This window comes from Talpa europaea (genome assembly GCF_964194135.1).
Source record: "Talpa europaea genome assembly, chromosome: 12".
NCBI lineage: Eukaryota > Metazoa > Chordata > Mammalia > Eulipotyphla > Talpidae > Talpa > Talpa europaea.
This window is the reverse complement of record NC_140079.1, coordinates 32,393,073-32,417,187: the sequence shown is the minus strand read 5'-3', so window position 1 is coordinate 32,417,187 and position 24,115 is coordinate 32,393,073. Positions and strand designations below refer to the sequence as shown.

Below are 24,115 nucleotides of genomic sequence, written 5' to 3'. Positions count from 1 at the left end.
TCAGGCTATCACACCAAGCTCAGGCTTATCGATGAACTGAATCTGTTGACCAGGTTTAAGTTCCTCAAACAGGATGACCTGCAAGAAGAAGATAGGGTGGCCATGAGATTCAAGAGCTGCCCCTGAAGCAGGTGTACTGGGAGATGGGAGGGGCAGCAGGGGGAGCCCACCTCATTTGTTCCAGGTCGAAGCCAGGGTGCTGGCAGGTAGAGGGTCTCCTGGGGACCTTTATTCCAGTAGCGCCCCAGATTGTTACTATTGATGAATACTACTCCTTTTGTCCAGTCCTGAAAAGAATTGGAACCAATGGTTCACAGTCTGAGTTGTAGAGGTAAAGACACAAGAGGAGAACACACACACACACACTAGTATACCATATACTAGACACACACACATACACACACCCCGAGTACACCATAGACACACCAGATTGTAGCCTTAGACACACTCAGACAAGACGGATAATTAACAATGGGAGAGTTTTATACCACAAACCCTGGCCTGGGACTGGCTCAACCCTCAGGCCTCAAGAAGGAGGGTATTAAGTTCTAGGATCATTCCCCTTCATCTGACCCGAGTCAGGGCTTTATTTCCATCTGCCATCAGGTATTCATCAAATTAACCTGGACCCAAAACATAATTAGAGCTGTAGCAATTCAGGTGTGGCAGTAAGTGGGCACCGGACTCCCACCTACAACAACTCTAGGCTGGATGGTGAGTGCGTGGGGGGTTTAGGGTCTCAACATCTTGGGTTAGGTCTGATCATGCTAACTAAAGTTCCCATGCAGTGGATTCTACAGCTATCACCACAAGACACTATTCTCACATCTGTGCCACATTTGTTCATCTTCCACACCCACCCTAGTTCGCACCAGAGAAGACGCAGCCTCCAAGACAACTGTAGAGCAGGGGAGGTCCCCCAAACCTTAAATTTCAGGATAAGGTCCATGCACCAAGGTGCTGGTTTTCCAAGGTGCTGTAGGTGCTGAGGTAGGGAAGGAGGAGAGGGAAGAGAGAGGTAGGGAGAAAAAATCACTAACCTCTAGTTTTATGAAGGTGTCTTTGGGGTGATTAAAAACATTCATGAAAGCGAGGAAGAAGGCGGGGCCCTGAATATCAGGTTGGTAGTTGACTGGTTTCCAGATGTTAGGAATGCCCCTGAGAAAGAGTCGAGCACCAATGAAAAAGGTCATGCCCACCTTCATAAGGTGTCTGCTAGGACTTTTGAGGCAAGTCTCTTCTGCTCAAGTCTCGCACCCCCCTCTGTAGGACAGGCCTAGGCCTTTCAGGGTATGTGATGCAGTAAATATGCCCGCAGACCAGGGGTTGAGGGAATGAGGGGACAGTCTCCACACTGCCCCGGGCAATTCTGGAAAATGAGTCACTTCTCTTGTTTTGGGTCTCCCTCTTTCTCTCTCTCTGTCTCTTTTTTAATTTTAATTTTTTTTGTTGTTTTTTTACATCATTGTAGTCCCCAAAGTTCTCTGGCCCCGTATCACCCATGGCCATCACAATAGTCCCCTTGTTTTCTTACCTCCCCGGTTTTGACCCCCCTTTCATCCCCCTCTTTTGCTGTAGGCCTCAGATCTATGGTTTTGCCTGCAAGTTTTGTCTTTTACCTGATCCTTTGTTCAGTTTCCCTATATTCCCCCTACAAGTGAGACCATCGACATTTTTCTTTTTCCTTCTGACTTATTTTTGCTTAGCATAATCCCTTCCATCTTATTTCAAAAGCAAAATTGTTGGTCTGAATGTCTCTGAGCTTCCATCCTTCTCTAAACGCTTCCCATCATTAAGGAATTAATGAGTCAATGTCTTCTACACCCACCTTTTCATGAACTTAACACTCATCTCCAGGCTGAAAATTTTAAATTTTCTTAATGGAGAGTTGTTAAGATAGATATCCCCAGTTAAACCTATAGGAGAGGGAAGAAAGGGAAGTGAGGACAGCAAGAAGGATGCAGAGATGTGAATGGACTATGGACAGTGTTGCCTCTCCTGACCTCATCAGAAAGAAGGTCACTGCAAAACCCTCCCTGGGTCGCTCCTCTGTGTGCCCATGCGAGTCTCTAGAGTGGTGCCTGTGACTTCTCCATCAGTAGCACAAAAAGCACTGCAATTCCTGCCAGGTCTGCCTAGCATAGGGCTCTGGGATAATTAAACTTTTGCATAGATCAAAGTATTCTGGGGTCCTCCCTGGTGGTGCAAGGGGTTAAGATGCAGCACTATGAAGCTACTCGCAGCCACTGCAGCACTAGTTCGATCCCCAGCCAAGGAGGTGACCTACATGGCGCAGCAGACGTCTCACCCGCTGCTCCCCTAAGTAGTGTATTTCAGTAGCTCTGCCTGTTGAGCTCCCCACTCTATCTCTGATGAATCCTCTCACTCCCCACACCTCTGACCTGTACCCGAGTTCTTGTATGCATAAATCATCTTTAAGAAAAAAAGAGAAAAATTCATTTAAAAAAAATTGCTAAGGAGGGACTCTTAACCACTTTTTTCTCCAAGGTCATTTCTATAGCTTTCTTTGAAAACCTCCCAAAGAGCAAAGGCAATGTGCTGGCTTGGGAACTAGAGGAAACACTTGGGCTGGGGTGAGGATCTAGCAGGACAGGTCACAGTTTCTATATAAGGGGCCTCATGACCAGGAGATGCTGTTCTCCTCCAAACCACATACCTTGCCAGAACTGTCTTCAGACTGGAGTAAAAGCAACAGGAATTAGATGTCGCAAGATGTCAAGTTGCTCCATTATGGAACCCACCTTTTCTCTCCTTATTGATGTTCTTCCCTGAGGAGAGTCTGCCTTGATTCTCCACCAGGATACTCAATGTCATGTAGTCCTTGTAGCCCTGTCCAAGATAGACCATCCAGAGTGGGGACCACACAGATACTCTCCTATAGACCTCTTAGACCTTTCCAGAATCTATGGTGAGATCATAAGCAGGTAGACTGCCAGAGAGCAAGACTCAGAACCCTCCAGAACTCCAGCTTGGAATCAGGCAAACCTTGGAGCTCCTGTTCCCCTTACTGATCCCCACCCCCATGCTGTGTCAGGCCTTACAGCAGTCACTTGAACATTTTACCAGACACTATTGAGGCCCAGTTTCTGGACAGTGAGTTCCCAAGACGAAAGTCCTGCTTCCCCAAAGCATATATATAACTGTACCTTAGGGATGAAATTATACCCATATTTGGGCCCCTCTGCCAGGGACAACCCAGAGGCCAGCGGCCGAGAAAGGAGGCTATCACAGGGCCAGACCACGCTTCCAATTGAACCTGGGACCTAGGCAGGCACTAGAACTATTAGTCCAGTAACATTGGATTATATACATTTTTCCTGGGAATAGTCACTTGATTGTTGGTGTGATCCAGGATGCCCATAAACTTCTTATCCAAAAATACCTGCCAAAGAAAGAGGAAAGTACTATTAGATCATTACCGATAAAGGGGGGAAGAGGGGCCTTCGAAAAGCAGATAAGGATTAAGTTCTAATGGAATATTTAACTATTTCACAATATTTAAATATTTAACTTTATCACAAACTGACCACAAAGTTGTAAACATAGAACAAATTTATTTACTTATTTTTTTAATTTATTTTATTCATTCATGCATACAAGAACTGGGGTGTAGGCCAGAGGTGCAGGGGATGAAAAGATTCACCAGAGACAGAGTGGGGAGTGGATCTACTGAAATACACTGCTGAGGGGGGCAGCTGGCAAGACAGGAGAGGTCTGCTGAGCCATGTGGGTCAGCTATCTGACAGGGGATGGAACTAAGGCCACAGTGGCTGGCGACAGCTTGATAGTACTGAGACTTAACCCATGCGCCACCAAGGAAGTCCCATGGAACAAATTTAAAGCAGCAGTAATAAGCTGGATGAGGCCAAGTCCAGACAAGAGTACCTGTAAGCAAATCCAGGCCCTGATGCCACCGCAGGACAGGGAGAAAAAGGACAGAATTAAAAGGACCTGCCCCTATGCTTATAGCAGCAGTATTTACAATATGTAAACCTGGAAACAACCCAAATGCCCCCAAATAAATGACTGGATCAAGAAGATGTGATATATATACACAATGGAATATTATTCAGCAATCAAAAATGATAAACTCATGCCATTCGCAGCAATGTGGATGGAGCTAGAAGGAATTACGCTCAGTGAAATAAGCCAGAAGGAAAAATAAAAATATCACATGGTTTCAATTATAGCAGGAATATAGGAAAACCAAATAAGACATCAGTGTAAAAAAATAATAACAGTACAAAACACAACAAAGCAAAAACAGGAAATTATAAATCAGAGACATCCTGTAGGGGAGGAGGAGGGAGAGGGGTCAGGGGGAGGGAGGGAGGAGCACAGGGGACTGAGGTGATGGTGCACGGGTGCACTGGTGAAGGAAACTCTATGGGGACTACACCTGAGGGGGTGGGGGAAGCAAATATTATTTAAAAATGAACAATTATGTAAAAAATAAAAAATTACTATATTAGAAAGAAAGAAAGAAAGAAAGAAAGAAAGAAAGAAAGAAAGAAAGAAAGAAAGAAAGAAAGAAAGAAAGAAAGAAAGAAAGAAAAGAAAAGAAAAGAAAAGAAAAGAAAAGAAAAGAAAAGAAAAGAAAAGAAAAGAAAAGAAAAGAAAAGAAAAGAAAAGAAAAGAAAAGAAAAGAAAAGAAAAGAAAAGAGAGAGAGAGAGAGAGAAAAGACCTGCAGAGAATGAGGGGAAAGGAAGGAAGATGATGACTGTTGTGAGAGAAGTGCGGGGTGTGGGAAAGGAGTTGGAGGTGGGTGTGTGGGTGGTAGAGTCTAGGTGCAGCAAGTGTCTGCCTGTCTTGCCCACATGGATTCACCTGTGTAAAGGACCCAGCCTGGGTCTCCCCAGATTCTTCTCTGGCAAGGCTGCCCTCACCACTATATCTTCTTTTACTGATAACCTCAACGTAAATCTATTCTGTTATCTACCATTTTGCTTCAGTCTCAAATTAAGCCACCCAGAAGGCTCTCTGCTCTAGCCTTATAGGGCCAGAGGATACATAATTTGCCCCCTAGATTAATGGAGTTATAACACAATTTTTCAAGAGAGTTGACTGGGAAATTAGAAAAATTAAAACCTACAAGTATAAAAACGTAAGTATTTGTAGTATACAGAAGACATAATTCATATTCTAAGCTCAATTTTAAGTTTGATTGTAAAGTATGTATATTCTATAATCATGTATTGAACACACGCTGAATGTCTAAGTATTTCCATATGGAAAGGGGTCACCAAGGTTTGGTGGTGGGAGGACTATGGTGACCACAGCTGAGAGGGGAAATTCTATACTGTCAAAACACTGGCAGGGATGTAGAACAATGTACTTCAATAACAATAAATAAATTTTAAAATAATAATAAAAATTAAAAGAACACAGCCCCAGCCACTGAGGAAAACTGAGGTAAAATGTTCACAACAGCTACCATGGAGCTTCACACAGATTGCTGGGGAAGCTCAGAAAAGGGAATGACAAGTCCTAACCAAGAGCGGAATTCAGTCTGTTTAACTGACAGGATGATAAATAACAGGGAAATCAATGGAAGGTTGCTAAGTGGGGAGTGATGTGATGGATTTTTACCTTGGAGAGATACTCTGATAGCTCTTTAAGGGTGGGGGCGGGGGGTGTTAGCAAGAAGGAGGGTAAAGCTGAGCTGTTTGAAACAGGAAGTTCTTTTATGAGGTTCAGACTATAGTAGAAGATACCAAGATGATTCTGAGGCAATGACAGCCCATATTTTAAAAGAAAACCAACTGAATAATGTGCCCCATAACTGGGCAAGTTGAAGGCAGACATGAAGGAAAAATAAGGAGGGGGCTGTGGGGCCATTTTCAGACTGTGAGTCCATGAACCAATGTGAGGAAAACAGGATGAGGCTTATTTAAAAAGCTAATGAGGAGCCTCCCTGGTGGCGCAAGAGGTTAAGCGTCAGCACTATGAAGCTAACGGCAACCACTGCAGCATGAGTTTGATCCCTGGCCAGGGAGGTGACCCACATGACATAGCAGACCTCTCCTGACTTGCCCACTGCTCCCCTCAGCAGTGTATTTCAGTCAGTCTGCCTGTTCTTTTCCCCATTCTGTCTCTGGTGAATCCTCTCACCCCCCTCCTGTACCTCTGGCCTGTACTCAAGTTCTTGTATGCATAAATAAATATATCTTAAAATTAAAAAAAAAAAACAATGATTTTAAACATGATGGTTTGGGTTTGAAAAACTGGAATGTCTAGGAGAGAGAAATGTTGATTGAAACACAGGAAAAATTTAATCTGCAGTTGAGGAGAAGGAAGGGTGGAGTAAAGTCACCAAAAATTCTTGGAAGAAGTGAATACAGATAGCATAGATGGAGTAAAGAGAAAGAAAATTCCAAGACCTGAAGAATGCACCTTTTAACTGAGAGTGAGATGGTAAAGCCTTCAATCTTGGCTCTACTGCTTCTCCATCAAATGTCCTTTGAAAGTCATTTAACTTCTCTGAGATTTCCTCATTTATAATAAATATCTCAGATGGGTACTTTGAAAATTAAATGAGAAGAGCTAACTGGAATGTGCTATGTAAATTCAAGGATTGCTGTGCAGTAAGTACAGGGATAACCAAAGCTCTTTCCAGGTCTCTAAAATATTATCTGCTCCAATAGGGTGCAGTTAGTACCATCCCTGGGAAGGTTTACATGCCTTAGACTTCTGGTAGCAGGTAACATGTAAAGTATATCATTGAAGAAACAAAGGTTAAGAAACTGATGATTTCTTGAAAGTCAAAAGGAGATTTGACTATGTTTAGATATTCACGTTAGCAGCACTATTGAATTTTACTAGCAGGACCCATCCACCAGTTCCCTACCTGACCCCGATCTTGAACATGATTCCTTGAGGTCAGGAAACCTCCATTGAAGATGACAGTCTCATAAAGTATATAGCCATAGGACTGACCTCTCCCACCGTTCACATTCAGGTTCTCCATGGTGACTGGCTTGACTGACCGGAATGGCTGAGGGAGAGAAAGGAGCAAAAAACGGGATAAAGATTCCAACTAGAAAGAAGAATTTCAGAAAGCAACACCCAAACCCCTCTTCTCCAGCGGGATGGTCCCAAGAGCTTTGGGACAGGGGTAAAGAAAACAGAATATGTAATAACAGTCATGATTAGGTATCATATGTAAATTGCCATTTGTTTTCTCTGCATATGCTGCCAACAAAGTATTCTTCTTTTTTTAAGATGGAAAGATTGAAGTCAAGAAAAGGGAATGATTTGTGGGACTTTCATCAATCCATAATAAAGCCTGGACTAGACTCCTGATGTACCAGATTCTGTTTATCTTTGGCCTTCTCTCCTTTTTTCTTTATTCACGAAGAGAAATTATCCAAGCCATGGTATAACTGACCATGATTATGTTACAGGCAAACCCCGATATAAAATGGGGTTGGCTGACTGTGGATCCTCACCCGAGCACTTAAAGGGGACTTATTAATGCTAAACTGCAGACACACACAAAAGGTTTCTTTACAAGGGAAGGGGAAATGGGAAATGAGTAACTCAGGGAGAAAAAGAGGGAGATAAGTTAGTAAATGTGTCCTACCCGCTGACCTGGAATCCCAATGACCCGCAGAGCTGGCAAAAAAACCTAGCACGCCTGGTGGCCAAGCCCTCTCCCCGCTCCCCCTCCACCCCCCCCACCCCCCTACCCCCACCCTGGCCACCTGGCCAGTTAAATACCCAAACCAAGAACCTAGTTGCTTAACTCCACCCTTAGATCCTCGCAACCTTCCCTTTGGTGATCATGAGATTTGTAGTTCCCAGTGTCATGGGGATGGAGTGCACAAAGCCTGTATGGAGTTAGCTCAGGACATCCTTTCCCTCTAACAATTATTCATGACTCTTCATTTCTAACATTGGCCTAAAGCACTCCCTCTCTATTTACCCTCATGTATACTGGACTTCTCCATGGAAGATCCAACCCAATATTCCCAAACTATATTTACCACCTTCCCCATACTATTCTCTCCTTTCTAAATAGCAACACCAACCATCCAATCAAAAAGGTGAAAAACATGGACAATATCTTCTCCCTTCTCCTCAACAACCCCCATCAACCAGTAATCCCCTCCACTAGAGTCTGTAATATCAGTTTTATTAATCCTTCTTCTCTCCCATTATCTAAGCTCAACTTCTATTTGGTTTCAGTGCTCATTTTCAGCATGGCCCCACTCTAATCCAAGCCCCATATAGCTACTAAATTGATATATAGCTACTAAATCCTTCTAAAATGCAAACCCGATCATTTGACTCCCAAAATTACTTTAAAATATCTCAAACTTCGTAGCATAAAAACATTGCCTTCCAGAACTCCTTGGAGAAACAGAGGATATCACATCGTGAAACATCCAGGAGGACCAAAAAGTCAAGAAGATAACAAAACTACTAGAATCATATCAAGAGGACATAGGTGTTGACTTAAAGGAACACCTGAGGGGGGAGATCCTATACCTCTGATCAACGTTGTAAAACAATGCTACCTCAATTTAAAATATAATAAAGGAGCTTTTGTTGGTTTAATATGGGACTACTTGTACATCAAAAAGAATGATGATAGTGAGGTAAAAACATGCTATGTATGTTAAAATCTGTGAGTGTATAATTAAACAAAGAACAACAAAAGCAAATTTTCAGAAATATGCGGGAATAAATTCATTATCCCAATAAAAGAAAATACTTGATGTTTGTCCTGACTTTGTACATCTAGGTAACAAGATAGTTGGTGAAAGAAAGTGTTCTATGTAGAAAAATTCAAGAAAATAAATGTGGCAGGAATTACAGAATTAAAAATGATAGCTATTTTGAAAGCCTAAGGGGGGAAAAATGAATATAGGGAATAATCATCAATGATCAATGAAACCATTAGGTAAAAAACTGATGGGAAATTGATAAATTTGGGCTAATATCTGAACCCACTGATCAATTATGAAAACAGAAGCAAGCAGCCAGTATGTGCTGGGATATAAGGTATAAAAAGTATAGCAGAACACTTAGAAACATTTAAAAATAAAATTCTATCTGATCTCAACAAGCATCCAGTTCCAACTACCAGTTTATAGAAAATGCAGGAAGTATAAAGATATTACAAATGGGGATCTTATCAGCAAAACCCAGAGTACAGGGAATTCTGCATTACAAATCATTCTGCTTGTTCAACAAATTTTATTAAAAAATAGATGGAAAAATCTTTAAAGAGACTCAAGAGACATATCAACTAAATGCAATATGCTAAAACATAGGTACAAAACTCATCAATCTTAGCAATGCTTGTTTGAACATGACACCAAAAATACAAACAACAAAGGAAAAATTGACTATTGGGGCTACATGAAACACCAAGCTTTTGTACAGCAAAAGAAATAATTAACAAGTGATAAAGCATCCTACAGAATTGGAGAAAAATTTTTCAAACCATACATCAGACAAGGGGTTAATATTCAAGATACATTAAAAACTGATGCAACTTAACAAAAAAAATCTGATTAAAAAATAGGCAGATGTTCTGTTCCCTGCTCTGTCTCTGGTGAGTTCTCTCACCCTCCCGCACTTCTGACTGTACCCAGTGCTTGTATAAATAAATAAATAAATCTTAAAAAAAAAAAAAAGGCAGAAAGGGCCTCCCTGGTGGCCCAGGGGGTTGAGTGCAGCGCTGTGAAACTGACCGCAGCCTCTGCAGTGCCGGTTCAATCCCCGCTGGCTGCGGAGATGCCCACATGGCGATGCAGACCTCTCCTGTCTCACTCACTGCTCCCCTCAGCAGTGTATTTCCTCAGTCTGCCTGTTCTGTTCCCTGCTCTGTCTCTGGTGAATCCTCTCACCCTCCCGCACATCTGGCCTGTACCCCAGTTCTTGTATAAATAAATAAATCTTAAAAAAAAATAGGGGCCTCCCCTGGTGGCGTTGCGGTTGAGCGCTGGGCTGCGAAGCTGCCCACAGCCTCTGCAGCGCTGGTTTTATCCCCGGCTACCGGCGAGGGTCCCACATGGCGTGCAGACCTCTCCTGCCGCCCTGCTGCTCCCCTCAGCAGTGTATTTCATCAGTCTGCCTGTTCTGTTCCCCGCTCTGGCTCTGGTGAATTCTCTCACCCTCCCGCGCTTCTGACTGTACCCAGTGCTTGTATAAATAAATAAATAAATATTTTTTTAAAAATAAAATAAAAATAGGCAGAAGAACTAAATAGACATTTTTCCAAAGAGGACATCAAAATGGCCAAAAGACATATAAAAGATGCTCAAGGGGCCTCCCCATTGGCCTAGGGGTTAAGTCCCAGTGTTATCACTGCTATCGCCTCAGTTCAATCTCCGGGCAGGTAGCTAAACTATATATGACTCAAGAGACCTCTCCTGTCACAGCCGCTGCTCCCCTTTGGAGTGCATTTCAGTAAATTTACCTGTTCTGCTCCCCACTGTGTCTCTGGTGAATCCTATCATGCCCCCCCCACCTCTGGCCTACACCCCAGACCTTCTACACAAAAAATAAATAAATAAATAAATTTGAAAAATAAATAAATAAAAGATGCTCAACATCACTAACCATTGGGGCAATGCAAACCATAAACACAATGAGATATTACCTCATACCTGTTCGAATAGTTACCATAAATTAAAATAAGAGAGAACAGATGCTGGTGAGGATAAGATGAACACGGAGCCCTTTACACTGTTGGTAGGAATATAAACTAGTCCAACACTGTGGAAAACAAAGTAGAGATTCCTCAAAAAATTAAAAATAGATCAACCATAGACCCAGCAATTCTACTTCTAAGTATATAGAGAAAGGACTTGAAAACAGGATTTTGAGAAGTTACACACACTCCCATGTTTATCACAGAACTATTCACAATATTCATATATACACAATGGAATATTACTCGGGCAGGAGAAAGGAGGGTATCCTGTTATCTGAGATGACATCATGGACCCTGAACATATGGGAAAGTCAGACAGAGAAATACTAGTACCATATGATACTATTTACATGTGAAATCCAAAAAAGCCAATCATGTAAAAAACAGAAAGTAAAATGGTGTTTGCCAGAGGTTGGAAGTGGGTACATAAAATTGATGGTGCTTAGTAGTAAAAACTTGTAACAGTCATTAAAAAGCCCATAGAGACCTAATGCACAGTATAATGATAATATTGTACTATAATTATATAATGTGATAAATATCACTATAATGGCATATTTCAATATATAAATGTATCGAAGTAAATTTAAAAATCATTGCTCTAGTGCCCATCAATATACCTGCATTTTAACCAATGTCAGAAAGTAGGGGATCTGGTCTCGGTTAACCTCCCATATCCTGAAATGTTCACAGTTCTTCAAATTCAAATTTTCTCATCCCAGTTTTCTTATTCAGAACTAGAAGGAACCAAAATTGCTAAGGATTGCTTTTGTTCCCTAATGATTGACTCCCTGTTCTTTGAGCTAAGTCTTTCCTTCCTCTCTCTTCTGCCTAAAGGCTTTCCAAAGCTTCCATACCCAGAACATGTTTACCTCCTCCAGGTAGGGTATGATGTCCCACAGTGATATGAAGTGTGTTACAGTCAGTGACTTATATGCAACCTTAGGCTGAGATTCTGGTAGTTCGATCTTGGGGAGCCCTGCAACAAAAATCATGAGGTTGGGCCTTACCAGGACCCTCTGCCAACCCATCCTGGGGCACAATGTACTCTGCTACCCCAAAGCCACCAAGAATAAAGGAACTGGTCACAGATAGGACATGTCTTCCCAATTCCAGAAAGAGGCAGGGTGGCCAATGATTGAGTGGGACTCTATAGGTTCTGAGGTTGTGTGCCAGGCTGTGCTGGAAAAGAAGGCACCTCAGTCTTACCACTGGGCCAGCAGTTCTGCACTTTGGCTACTCATCAGATTGTCCTAAAGCCCAGCAAGATATGCATATAGCCAGATGCTGCTCCTTCCTCCCCATTTTAAACAAGACAGTCTTAATCTAATAGTGCTGGGTAAATTCTCAGAAGTCCCACAAAGGATTCTAAGAAGCAACTCAGACTAAGCTAGCTGCTGAGTGACTCCAGGGTGGGCCCTGTATCTTGCGCATATTGGAAACCATGGTGCCTAATGAGAAAATAAACTAGAGCATAGTGAACATCCCCCCAAAAGAACATCTCTCCTCATTCTCTGTTCTCATTCCCTTCTTCATAGGGCAGAGACCCCTAAGGGGCTGACTTAGCATTTAGCAGGAGGTTGTTGCTGGGTACCTAGATAAGAGCTAAAAAACTCTTGAAATGTGAAATACTCCGGTGTATAATCTCCATTCTCTTTCAGCAGTCCCCCATAGTCTGAAAAACATAAAGAAATTTGTCACTTTTCCCTAGAAAGTCACAACTTCAACAAAGGAAGAGATGAGTGTTTAGTATTGAGCAAAACAACCCTTAATAAAACAGCTTTGAGAAGAAAAATTGAGGCATTAATCAAGAAAATGCCAAATCCTAGTTAGTCCAAACTAAGAAACAGCTTGGTGCTTCCCAGGGCTTTCAATAGGAGGCCAAGCATACCAGCCCCTGGAGAGCTAATAAACCAGGAAGAGAGCCCAGCTACTCAGATTCCCTGGCTCGATGTCTTTTGCAATGCTGATTGCATTCTTTCTTTCTTTCACCCTTGACTTTTCATGTGCTCTCTTGGGAGAGCTGTAGTGTAGACAAGACCTAATTAACCAATACCATGGTGCTGTCAGAGACCCAAGGTCACTGATTCTGCAGTTAACTTCTAAGAACAAGGGTCTGCAGAGAGGAAAGACAAGATTAAGCTACCAAAGTGTCAGCTTGCAAAGTCCCAGATGGTCTAGACTGCAGTGATGGATAAATTCTAGACCTGTCAAAGGAATGAATATCAAGCCTTCAGTCCCTAGCCTATATAAAGGTAAGTAGAGTAATAGTACTGGAGATTGTTTTCAGCGGCCCAGTCTCAAATGGCAGAGTGGCCTAGGTTGGAGACAACTGTGGATGACAAGTACTTACCATAGCTGGTGACCACAGGGAAAAAGGAATCTGAAAATTTAGCTCCACCCATAAAGCCAAAGTTGGTACCACCATGGAACATGTAGAAGTTGACAGAGAACTGAAGGCCTAGCATTTCTTGTAAGTCTTTCATTAACACTGGTAGGAAGCAAGGAGAAAGCGGGAGAGAATGAAGGTCTGACAGAGTAAATAGTTGCTTGGGGGACTTTCAAGCTGCACAGGTTAAATATTTGTGCATCTCCATCTTAGGTAAATATAGGTCCACCTCTGTGTTTCTGCAGTACTCAGTAACTTCTCACAGTGGTTGACCTGAAATCCCAGCACCAGGAACATTGCCTTACACTTAATTGACCATTGTTAATTCTTTAGGAAGGACATGGCAGATAATCTGGGGTCAGAGAACATTTTACTTCCACCCTAAAATCTCAATTTCATTACATCTGGGGTGCCCTGTGTGTGTTGTCATTTCACTTGAACAGAGGTAGGCAAAGTGTCTACTTAACCTCACTGATACTTATAAAATTGGAAGATCTATCAGTCTTGCCCTTACCTATCAAATGTACTTATCAGCAGGGAGGAAAACACAGGCAAATGTCATCTGTGTCATCTTTTCCCAAGAAAAAAACTAAAGAGGACTCACTGTGTGAGTCTGGAATACGCCGAGGCAGTCCCCACACATCTGGAGAGCTGGCTGTGTACACCATCATCAATATGGGGCTACGGCCCTGAGAAAAATGAAGGGCTGGTTTAGAATGTTTGCTGTGATTTAGAAGGTTGGTTGGTTGGTTGGTTGGTTGGTTTGTTTGTTGGGAATCCAACCATCTAAGGTCCTTACCTGAATTGAATAGAGTGATTCATAGGTTTTTTTACTTATATCCTTCATGTGGAGAGTGGAAAGCACTGTGGAGGAGAAGAAATGCTCATCAGGTCTCGCTACAAGCACTGAAAGTTGCGCGCAGAAAACTGGCCCTCAGCTCAGACTGGAGAGCTGGGCCTGGCTCTTCCCGCACTTGCACCTCCCAGACTTTCAGGCTGGACAGCTCATGGTCACCAACAAAGATGTGGTGCTACACTTGTACCATGTAAGTGTGAGATGCACAAGATGAAGTTTTTTCAAATAACTCCCTTCATGTAGTGTTTGCAATGAATGACCCAGAGAATAATGAGTGTGTTTAAAATAAACCACATTATGCTGACCAAAATCCAAGAGAAGAAATTATGCCCAGAGAGGTGACTAACCGAAGACCTAAGACTTGACTATAGATCTCCTGAGTTCTCCTTCAAAGCATTATTCTGCCTCTTCCCCAATGAGATGATGGGCCACCAGGAAGCCTGGGAGAGAGACCAGCAGAGGAGAAAGTTCCTGACGCAACTGTTTGGAATTAAAAATTCCAAAAATCATTGACCTCTGGCTCTACTTGTTCACATATTACCTTCTGTGTATTCCTCCTTATAATTCTATCCCATGTTTCTCTACTGCTTTTATTCCCTAGTCTTATTTACCCCCTGAGCTGGGTCTGGTACTATTTGTCTAACACTGTGTCCACTTCCAGTTGCTCAGTAGGGGGCATTGCATCCACTTCCAGTTACTCAGGAAGCACATCGGCACCAGAGATGGCCTTTACTCTGGTCCCAGTTGGGCTGGTTCTGGGCCCTGAGGATGGAGGAGGGTGAAGGAGGATGGAGCAAGTGTTCCTCATTGCTGATACCTGGGGCAATGGCTGGTGGGCAGCCAGGTAGGCAGACAGACTCCTTCACTCAGTGCTCACCACTCAGCTAAACACTATGGGGACGCATGCATGGGAAATGGGAACACTTCAAAGGGATTCCAGCTCCATTTCAGACTTAACTAGTAGAAGATATAGGGCAAAACCAAAAGTGCACCATTTTTCAAGTGGCCATTTGACAGCTCTTGTCCACCATCTGCAGTCATGAACAGCACTTCAATCCCTCTCTTCACCAGGGCCTGTGGAGAAATTCAGTGAAGTTAAAAAAAAAAAAAAAAAAAAAAAACCTGTTCCTGGTCTTGTGGGATTGCTTTTCTCTGAAAAAAGTGATGGCAATAAAAGTACTGAACTGGAACTGATGAACAGGAAAAAAGGTCTTATTTTGCTTAGCATTATCCTCTTCAGGTCCATCAGTGCTTGCACAAATGGCAGGAGTTCACACTTTTTTATAGCTGAATCCATTGTATGTACTATGTATTGATGTGTGTGTGTGTGTGTGTGAAATCTCCTCTTCTGTCCTTCAGCACTGTTTCAGAGTGTGGCAGGAGTGGCGGAGGAAAGAGTCCTGATAGAACATAAAGGATTGTTGGGGCACTGGTGGTGGACAGGCTGGGCCATTAGTATATTAGTAGATATTTGAAACTGTAACTCCTAGAGGAGATACACTGATGTTAACCTACTTTACGTCAATAAACATAACTTGGGGGGGAGGGAATTATGGCAAACTAGACATTTTCAGACAACCAAAAAGTGAAAGAATTTGTTAATAGCATACCTATATTTATAAAGAAAATACAAAAAAAGTTCTTCGGGGAGAGGAAAATGGTAAGGAAGAAAAAGCTCAGTGATGCAGAATGGGAGAAAAGCAGCAAAAAGCAGATTTAGTAGGTAAATCTAAATAATTATATAATAAAATTAATGTCTTGGGCATTAAAAGAAATGACAACAATAGTACTTAAAATAGAAGGGAGAAAAATGCAATTAAATTTTTCTTGGGTATTTTCTTTACCCTGGAGTTGGCAAACATATTACTTTATAATGAACACTAATAATTCAAGAATATATTCTGTCATTTCTATGGCCAATTCTAAAAGAAAAGTGAAAGATGTCTAATGAGCCAGTAGAGTGGGGAAATGGAAAATAAAATATAAAAATAAAAGTATAAATTAGTATAACAATAAAAAATAATCAATTCAAAAGAAGAAAAGAGAGAGAAAAAAGGACCAGTTCACTGTCTGGTCCTATAACAACCAGACAAATAGAAAGAAAATAATAAAACGATAGATTTAAACACAAATATCAATAATTATATTAAATGTAAAGAAACCAAATATCTCATTTAAAAGACAAGAATTTCATAATAGGTTAAAAAATAAATTCTGATTATATACTGCTTACAAGGTATGTATCTGAAATGGGTGGATACAGAAATTTTGAAAGTAAAAGGACAGAAAAGTATGTATTATATAAACACAAGTTAAAAGAGAGCTATAAAATTCACAGAAAGGAAAAATATCTGAACATCATCCTTTGCCTTACATTAGAGTTTTATAGGTAGTTTTCCAGTTTATTCTCTAGAATGTAAAATCATGAATAAACTAAATTGGACCATCTTTATATCACATAATATCATGCAAACCATAACTCCACAAACTGACAAAGTGAGAAAGGAAATATGTAAATATGGAGGAAAACTAAAGGAGCACTTACCTTTTGAACATACCGCAAGTATCTTTTATCCATATTATATGAACCATATTCATTCTCGATCTGCACAGCGATGATGGGGCCTCCATTTTTGAACTGAGGATCAGGGAGATGAGTTTGAGAATGAGACTACAAGGGGTGAAGGCTGGATTTTCACAATCTGCTTCTCTACATACATATTAGGTACATTACTGGTTTCCCTGAGTCTAATTAACTCTGGATACCCAGTGTTAAGAACCAATTCTATGCCTAGTAATTCACACCTTGTGAAAGTCCTCTCCTGCCTCTCCTGAGCATACAGGGGCCTGTCATTGCCTCCACTTAATCTACAATAGCATCTTCAAATGATTATGGTAGGTAAATATTAATTGCCCAGTGCAAAGCTTGATACCTAGATATTACATATTTCTTCCTTTCCTCTACTCATTTTCTTCCTGGTCCTCTTTCCTAAGCATTTTAGAAATATAAAGGGATACTATATCTACTTAATGAATATAAATAACACCATGGTTTTATTTCAGGAGAGGTATATAAGAAATCAAACATTGTAACTTCTAAAAAAAAAATCACTGACCTAACATCATCCATATAGTCTATTATTTGTAAAGGAATAACAAGACATTTCAAGAACTATCATTAATTCCCCATTTATGGTGATGGAGAGCAAATAAATAAAACAAAAACATACAGAGTACAGTTCCTGGAATACTGACAGGAAAAAAGGCATATAGGTAGTGGGGATAGACAGAAAATCAGGACATAAAAATCTGATGTTTTTTAAATAAGGAATTTGACTTAGCTGATACATATGCTTCCTGTTTCTGAGTAATAGAAAGTTGTCCCAATCTAGAAAAGCAATTCAGGTAATTGTTTCCCTTGGTTTCAGAGATGGGGAACTGGGTTTTACCTGGAGTGATTTTATCCTAGGAATCAGCTTATCAAAATAGTTATTCATTGCTTTAGTGAAGCCCTTGTAAGTTGTTCTCAGCTTCATGTTTGGATCCTGGAGTAACCAACTAGGATTAAAAAGGCAAGACTCCATCTTGGAATGGGAGATAGCAGTAAGACAAGTTTAAGCATATGAGTGGGCATGGACCATCCAGATTTGCACAGTCACATTGGAACAGTACATTATGAAATTTTAGTCCATTTTTAGCAGTCAAATTTGTAACTGGACACAAGCTATCTCTCAGTTACAACTAGCTCAGCTCCTTAAGCATCCCTTCTCTCTTCAAAATGCAAATAAGGGCTATATAAAGATGAAATAATGTAGAGCAGGGGTGATCAAACTGAAGTCCAATGGCCAAATCAGATCCACTGTCTGTTTCTGTAAATAAAGTTTTTTTTTTAAATAAAGTTTTACTGGAAAACAGCCATACCCATTTGTTTACATATTGCCATGGCTACCTTCCTGCTACAACAGCAAGGTTGAGTCATTGCAACAGAGACTGCCCTCAAAGCTGAAGATATTTATTTTCTGGTCTTTTACCTAATCAGTTTGCTAACTCCTAATCTGGAGGAAGATTTTTGTGAAACTGTTTCAAAGTTATTTTTTAAAAATGCTCTCTAATGGAATATTATTTGACTATAAAAAAGGAAAGAAGAAATGGCACATGCTTCAACATGGATAAACCTTGAAAACAATATGCTAAGGGAAAGGAGCCAGATACAAAAGTCATATTTTATAATTCCATTTATATAAAATAAACAGAATAGGCAAATCCATAGGAACTATCTGAAAGCAAATTAGTGGTTGCCAGGGCCTGGGAGAAGGAGAAATAGAGAATGATGGACATGGGGATTCCATAGATGATGGTTCCTTAACATTTTGGATGTACTAATTATCACAAATGGTCATTTTAAATGGTAAACTTTGTTATGTGTATTTTACTACTGTACAATTAAAAAAATTGGAAGTAAAAAAAATAAACCTCTTTAAAAGAAATAACTAACCCAATTTCTTTCTATTTTGCCACCACAAAATTTCAAACTCATGAACACAACTGCTTAAGTAGTAGCCATTCCTTTTCATTTTTAAAAAAAGTACTCTATGAATTTGTACTGCAAACATGGAGGTTTATAAAAAACAAATACTCTCGTTTATAGTTGCTTGTTGATTTTGATTTTTACTTTTTTATAATTAGGTTTTCAAAACAAGAAGGGTGGGAATTGTATGGGGACTATAACCAAGATGAAAATGCATACATTGTGCAAAAATGAAAAATGATGTAAAAATGTATAAAATAAATAAATAAATAAATAAATAAATAAATAAAATTCCAATTAAAAAAACAAATATAAAATCCCCAATATTTTATTTTTTCCCCAACATTTTAAAGCCGATTTTATGTCATTAAATGGAAAAAAATAGTACAGATTTTTTTTAATTACCTAAAAAACCAAGCAAAACACTTTTCTCTAAGTTGCACTAGAACATGCTTGGGACCCACACAGAGTCATGGCCAGGGGTCCACAGAACATAACTTACCTAGGCAGGCCTCCGAGGTCTAAGTCGCTACCGATGTAGGGGCCCGGACACAGAATGACCCACAGCCCCACCTGTGAAGCCATCGTTATAAAAACCCTGGAAGCAAAGCAATGAAGATAATTTTACACCAAACGCTGGGACTTGGAATCAATGCTGCGCTTCTTTCTGAGGTCTCTTCTGAGATTAGAAGGTGAAACTTCCAGTCTGGCCCACAAAAGTCCTTGCAGTCCATGATCCAGGACAGGTAGCCCTACACTCAGTAAGAAATGGGCTCAGTCAAGGCACATTCTCACTTCTCATTGATGTGAGAGTCTAGAAATCCTAAACCACACCCCAACATTTCCTCCTAAGATTACTCCCCCCCCACCCCTCTCCTATATCATAAGTGGCCTCACCATGGAGGAAAGATGTCTAAGGCAAAAATGTCCAAATCATCCCTGCTCCTCCTCCTTCCTCACCTCCTACTTTTTCAACCTAGCACCAAATCATGCTTATTCCTCCTACTTAGTGTTTTAAATGTAAAACTCCTTTGAGCTCCTACTGCTACCATATTGGTTAAGAACTCATCATTCCACATGTGAGTTTTTGGTTGCTTTCCTTCCTTCTTACCCTCTTCCAATGTTTCTCCCATTGCTGTCAATAACAACATCATCACCAACAACCAAAAGGGAAGTCAGTTTTTATACTGTATCAACATTAGGCACTACAGTTCAATTTTCTATTATTTTATTTGATAGTTCTATGAGCTAGGTATCAATAATATCTCCATTTTACAGATATGAAAATAAAAGCTTAAAGGAGTTAGAGCATCCTCAAAATCACATTTTTAGTAGAAGTAATTAGGGAAAGAGACTCCCTAATATTTGGGAAAGAGCAATGAAATCTTAACTACTATGTTAATCTGTCTCTTAAAACTACTGCCACCATGTTTTTTCCTCTTGCAAATATGAGCTTTCCAAATAAAAAAATTTCAAAAAACCCCCCAATGCCGTAAGGATGGATTCCAAATTCTGTAAGATGGTTTATAAGTCCAGGATGTGGTCACTTCCTAGCTCTCCAGATTTATTTCTGACAATTTTTCCACCTAGAATAAGAAGAGCTGGACAACATGATCTGTGGTACCCAGAAAATATAATGACTGGTGGAAAGGTAATCACTAAATCTATTCTCTTTTCTTCCTGGACACATAGCTTATCTGCATTTCCCAGACTCTCATGGGTAAAGACGTGGCTGTGTGATTGACTTCAAGTCAACAGAATGTGAACAGAAAGAGGTAGTGTGTTTCAGTTCCCAAATAAACCTTCCCTATACTTTCCCTACCTCTGACTGACTTGATGCAGGCAAGTATGTTGGTATGCAAGTGCGATGATAAAGATGATTTTGCCACAAAATAGGAAGGCTGAGAATCCTCCCAGTAGTTCTTGTAAGAGAAACATGATCACCAGGAATAGTTACCTTAGATTTTACTAAATGAAAATAAACCTTTATTGCTAAAAGATATTGAGGCTTACTTGTTACAGCAGCTATCATAGCCTGAATTGATTTAAAATATCTGACTTTGCTTTGCTGAATCCCCTGTGTGAAATATCATTCAGGCCCCTCTAACACCTGTTCAACCTTCAAATTTACTTCACTCTTGCCTTCCATCATCTGTTCCCCTTGTTTTGGTTGTATGCCCTTAGTATGTTATTACTCACGTCCACAGAGAATCCTTACTTTTGGCAGATATCTCTACCACCAGAGACAGTCTGAACTACAGCAGGTGGCTCATACAAATGTTTGAAGAAATAGTGACTCTATTTGCATCGTCTTGAATCCCTGTAAACTATAGCTTAGAAATCTCTTCGTATAACTGAGGTAGCAGGTTCCTGTTAGATTAACCCATGTTAGAGTAAAACCATAGCTCTCAGGACATACTTTTTCTAAGCCACACCATGAATAAAATGCACCTCAGACATTAAGGTCCAGGCTCCACTGCAAATAACAGAATCACAGTTCAAAGGACTTCAGCCCAGGCAACAAAATCATCAGAGTCTCCTGATGGTTCTCAAGGTACAAAGTAAGGTGCCCCCTGTTGCTTCATAGGATCTCACCAAGTCACACCCCATCTCTGAGCAAAGAAATAGGTAACTTAAGCATTCACACATACTGCAAATCCAAGTTTTGTGTAAAATAATATTGGTTTCTTTTCGGTTCATGAAGATTCCAGGGAATATACCTGCAATAAGGAAAAAGAGAATCATAAAAACCTTTCACTTTATTCACCCATACTGATTCCTCCAGTTTTAATATAGCACCTGGACTATCTCTATATGAAGGAAGTTGAATATTTCAGTAGCCAAATCTGCATGTGTGCACTGTGAATTACCTTCCAATTTTCCTCTCTCAAATGCCCAAAGATCCAAGCTGCCAATATTTTTCCATGAGTCTGGACTTGTTATAACTTAATTTATACATGTATGTAATATACTCTAGTATACAACCAAAAATTTATTTAAGCATATAAAAAAGTAAACCTGTAACAACAAAAATGTAAAAATTTCATCATAAAATGGAAAACAAGGAGAGCTGAAAAGTTTCCAGGACTAGGTTATATAATATTATTTAAATAAATAAAATGAAATCCAGAAGTCCATGACATAAGATTCATAATACCCAGCATCCACTAGAAGAAAATTGCTGGACGTTCAAAGAAACAGGAAAATAGGACACATTACCAGAAGAAATATCTGTCAGTATACACAAACCCAGAAAGGACATGCAGCATGAAATTACAAATAGATCGTATTTTTAATAAGCCAAGGAAAATGTGACCAAAGGAAGAGAAAAACAAGAGCTACAAAAAAGACTCAAGTGGAAATTCCAGATCATAAAGATATATGAAATTAAAAATACTCTTGCTATTTCTCCATCTTGCAAAATGGTGGGTGCAAAGGCTGAGATTCTTATTATTAAAGAGAAGAAATCTGTAGCCAAAACACCTATGAAGGGGAAACTCCTCTGCAGTCGAAACGCCAGTCTAGTGAGGAATTGGCAGATATTCCAGTCTTTTCTATATTCCAGTAAGGCCAAATATCACGGAAGTATTTAACAGTTAAATCCAGAATTGCAAAGAAAGAGAATGTTCTCGAGACTGTCACAAAACCAGTGGGTGGTGAAGAATGACAAGCAGGCATGTGGTGAATCGTCACCAAAGCCTAGATACCATCCCACTGAATAGGTGCCTCGAACACTATTGATCCACAGCAAAGAATCTTTGTATCAGGATGTGAGAAAACTGAGCTGGTGTCACTGCTGGGACCACCCTGACCATCTGACTGGGAGCCACAGAGGGTGGGGGCCACAGAGGTGGTCTTCCTGAAGTAGCTGAGCACGACTTGCTTCTTGTGACTGGACCTCTGTCCCTTAATCGAGGTCTGCTGTGTAGAACACACCGGAGATTTGTCACTGCCACCTCCACCAAAGTTTACATTAGTGGTATCAGATATCTCCATGATGCTTACTTCAAGAAGCTGCCTATGCCCAGAAATCAGGAAGGTGAGCTCTTCAACACAGAGAAGGAGAAATACAGTATTTTACAGAGCATTCCAGGTTCACAAAGCTGTGACCTCACAAATTCTGCCAAGAAGTAAAGCTATTTCTCAGCTCCAGGGCTACTGTTTGCTCTCACAAATGGAATTTATCCTCACAAATTCGTGTTCTAAATTTCTTGCAGAAAACCTTATTTAATTTCATTTAATTTAAAATAACTGATTCACTTCAAAAAATGCTTCATACTGTTAATAGGAGGAAATGAAAAATATGCTGGCTGAGACTAACAACAGGTTGGATATAGCAGAATAAAAGATCAATGAACTTAAAGACAGAACAAAAGAAACTATAAACAATGGAAAACAGGAGTCCTGCAAGATGGTAGCAAAGTGGAGACACTGAGCTCCCTTCCCCCAGACGATCACAACTAAATTGTGGTGAAATATAGCCCAAAAACAAACCACAAAAACCCTGAGTGAAAAATGGACAATCACAGCACACGCTAGGAGTGATGGCCCAGGAGAAAGGAGCGATGGCCCAGGAGAAAGGACAGGGAAAAAATTAAAGTCCATTTTGTAGTGATAACAGGATGATGCAATTCACAAGAGGGAAAGACAGTTGGTAAACCCCAAGACTCCACCATGCACTGGATAAGGAGGTGCGAGGGTTGGCACCCAGGACTCAGGGTGCACTGTTGGAGAGCTGCAGGGCTAGGGTGCAGGTTGACCCTGCTGGAGCCTGAATCTGCAGGGAAAAGCAGATTAGAGCACTCGGGAGTCCTCATAGAAGAGGCTACTATGTGCAGCCGGAGTTGAGATATTCAAAACGCCTGTTCCCCCACCCCACCTTAGGGCTAACACCAAAACAAATATGCTTGGAGAAACTACAGCTCAAGCACGTTCAATAACAGAAGCAAACACCCCAGGATGAGGCTCTGTGCAGGAGAAGAAAAGAGAACAATTCCCAGCCTATCAACTCCATCCCACCCATTACTGCATCTGGTGCTTAAAAACAGCCTGGGGTGGAAGTGGACAGGAGACCACAAGAGACACTTGTGTGCTCAGAGGAGCTGCCCACAGAGAGTCACTGTGGACCCAGCACACAATTCTGGTGTCCACAGCAGTCAGAAGGTTGGACACACACTCAGGCCCAGAGGCCTTTCAGAACAGCTTGAGTCTCTTGGGATATCAAGACTCACATCCCAAGAACAGTGAAGCAGTACTAAGAGGGTGAACACTGAGACTGGCCTGATAAAGTCTGAGCTGGGAATTCCTAAAACATTCCGTGGGGCCAGCACTCACATGGTGACAGTGTTGAAGCCACCAGCCTGCAGCTTCAGCAGGCTGTCCCGCCAGTACACTCTGGGCACCCGGAAATAGTGGATGGTTCCTGCTATGATCAAGAAAGGGAAGCCCTCCAGCATGAACAGGGAGCCCTCAGCTCTCAGACCCTCATGGCGTGTCTTTATGAGGGAGGGAGTCAGGGAGGCTTGGCCAAAACTGTGAAGACAAAGAGATAAATGAAGTTCAAGAGAAGTTGAGAAGTTGCCCAGAAGATGCACAGGACAAGCATCAGCAAGGCCTTACCTGAAGGGGCCCATCAGTTCAGAGAAGCTTCCCAT

At 40.9% G+C, this 24,115-nt stretch overlaps 1 protein-coding gene across 1 annotated transcript; it reads right to left on the bottom strand.

The window, feature by feature from the left end:
* LOC311181471 (beta-galactosidase-1-like protein 2) lies at window positions 1–24,115 on the bottom strand (the record flags this gene model as incomplete). The annotated part of the gene is made up of 17 exons (XM_084249940.1): window positions 1–78; window positions 171–287; window positions 1,041–1,158; window positions 1,829–1,916; window positions 2,763–2,850; window positions 3,353–3,403; window positions 6,870–7,058; window positions 11,546–11,667; window positions 12,283–12,363; window positions 13,042–13,179; window positions 13,682–13,766; window positions 16,479–16,571; window positions 17,383–17,491; window positions 18,964–19,059; window positions 21,113–21,181; window positions 23,796–23,993; window positions 24,081–24,115. The coding sequence occupies 17 exons, from the start codon at window positions 24,113–24,115 to the stop codon at window positions 1–3; spliced, it is 1,755 nt and encodes a 584-aa protein (XP_084106066.1).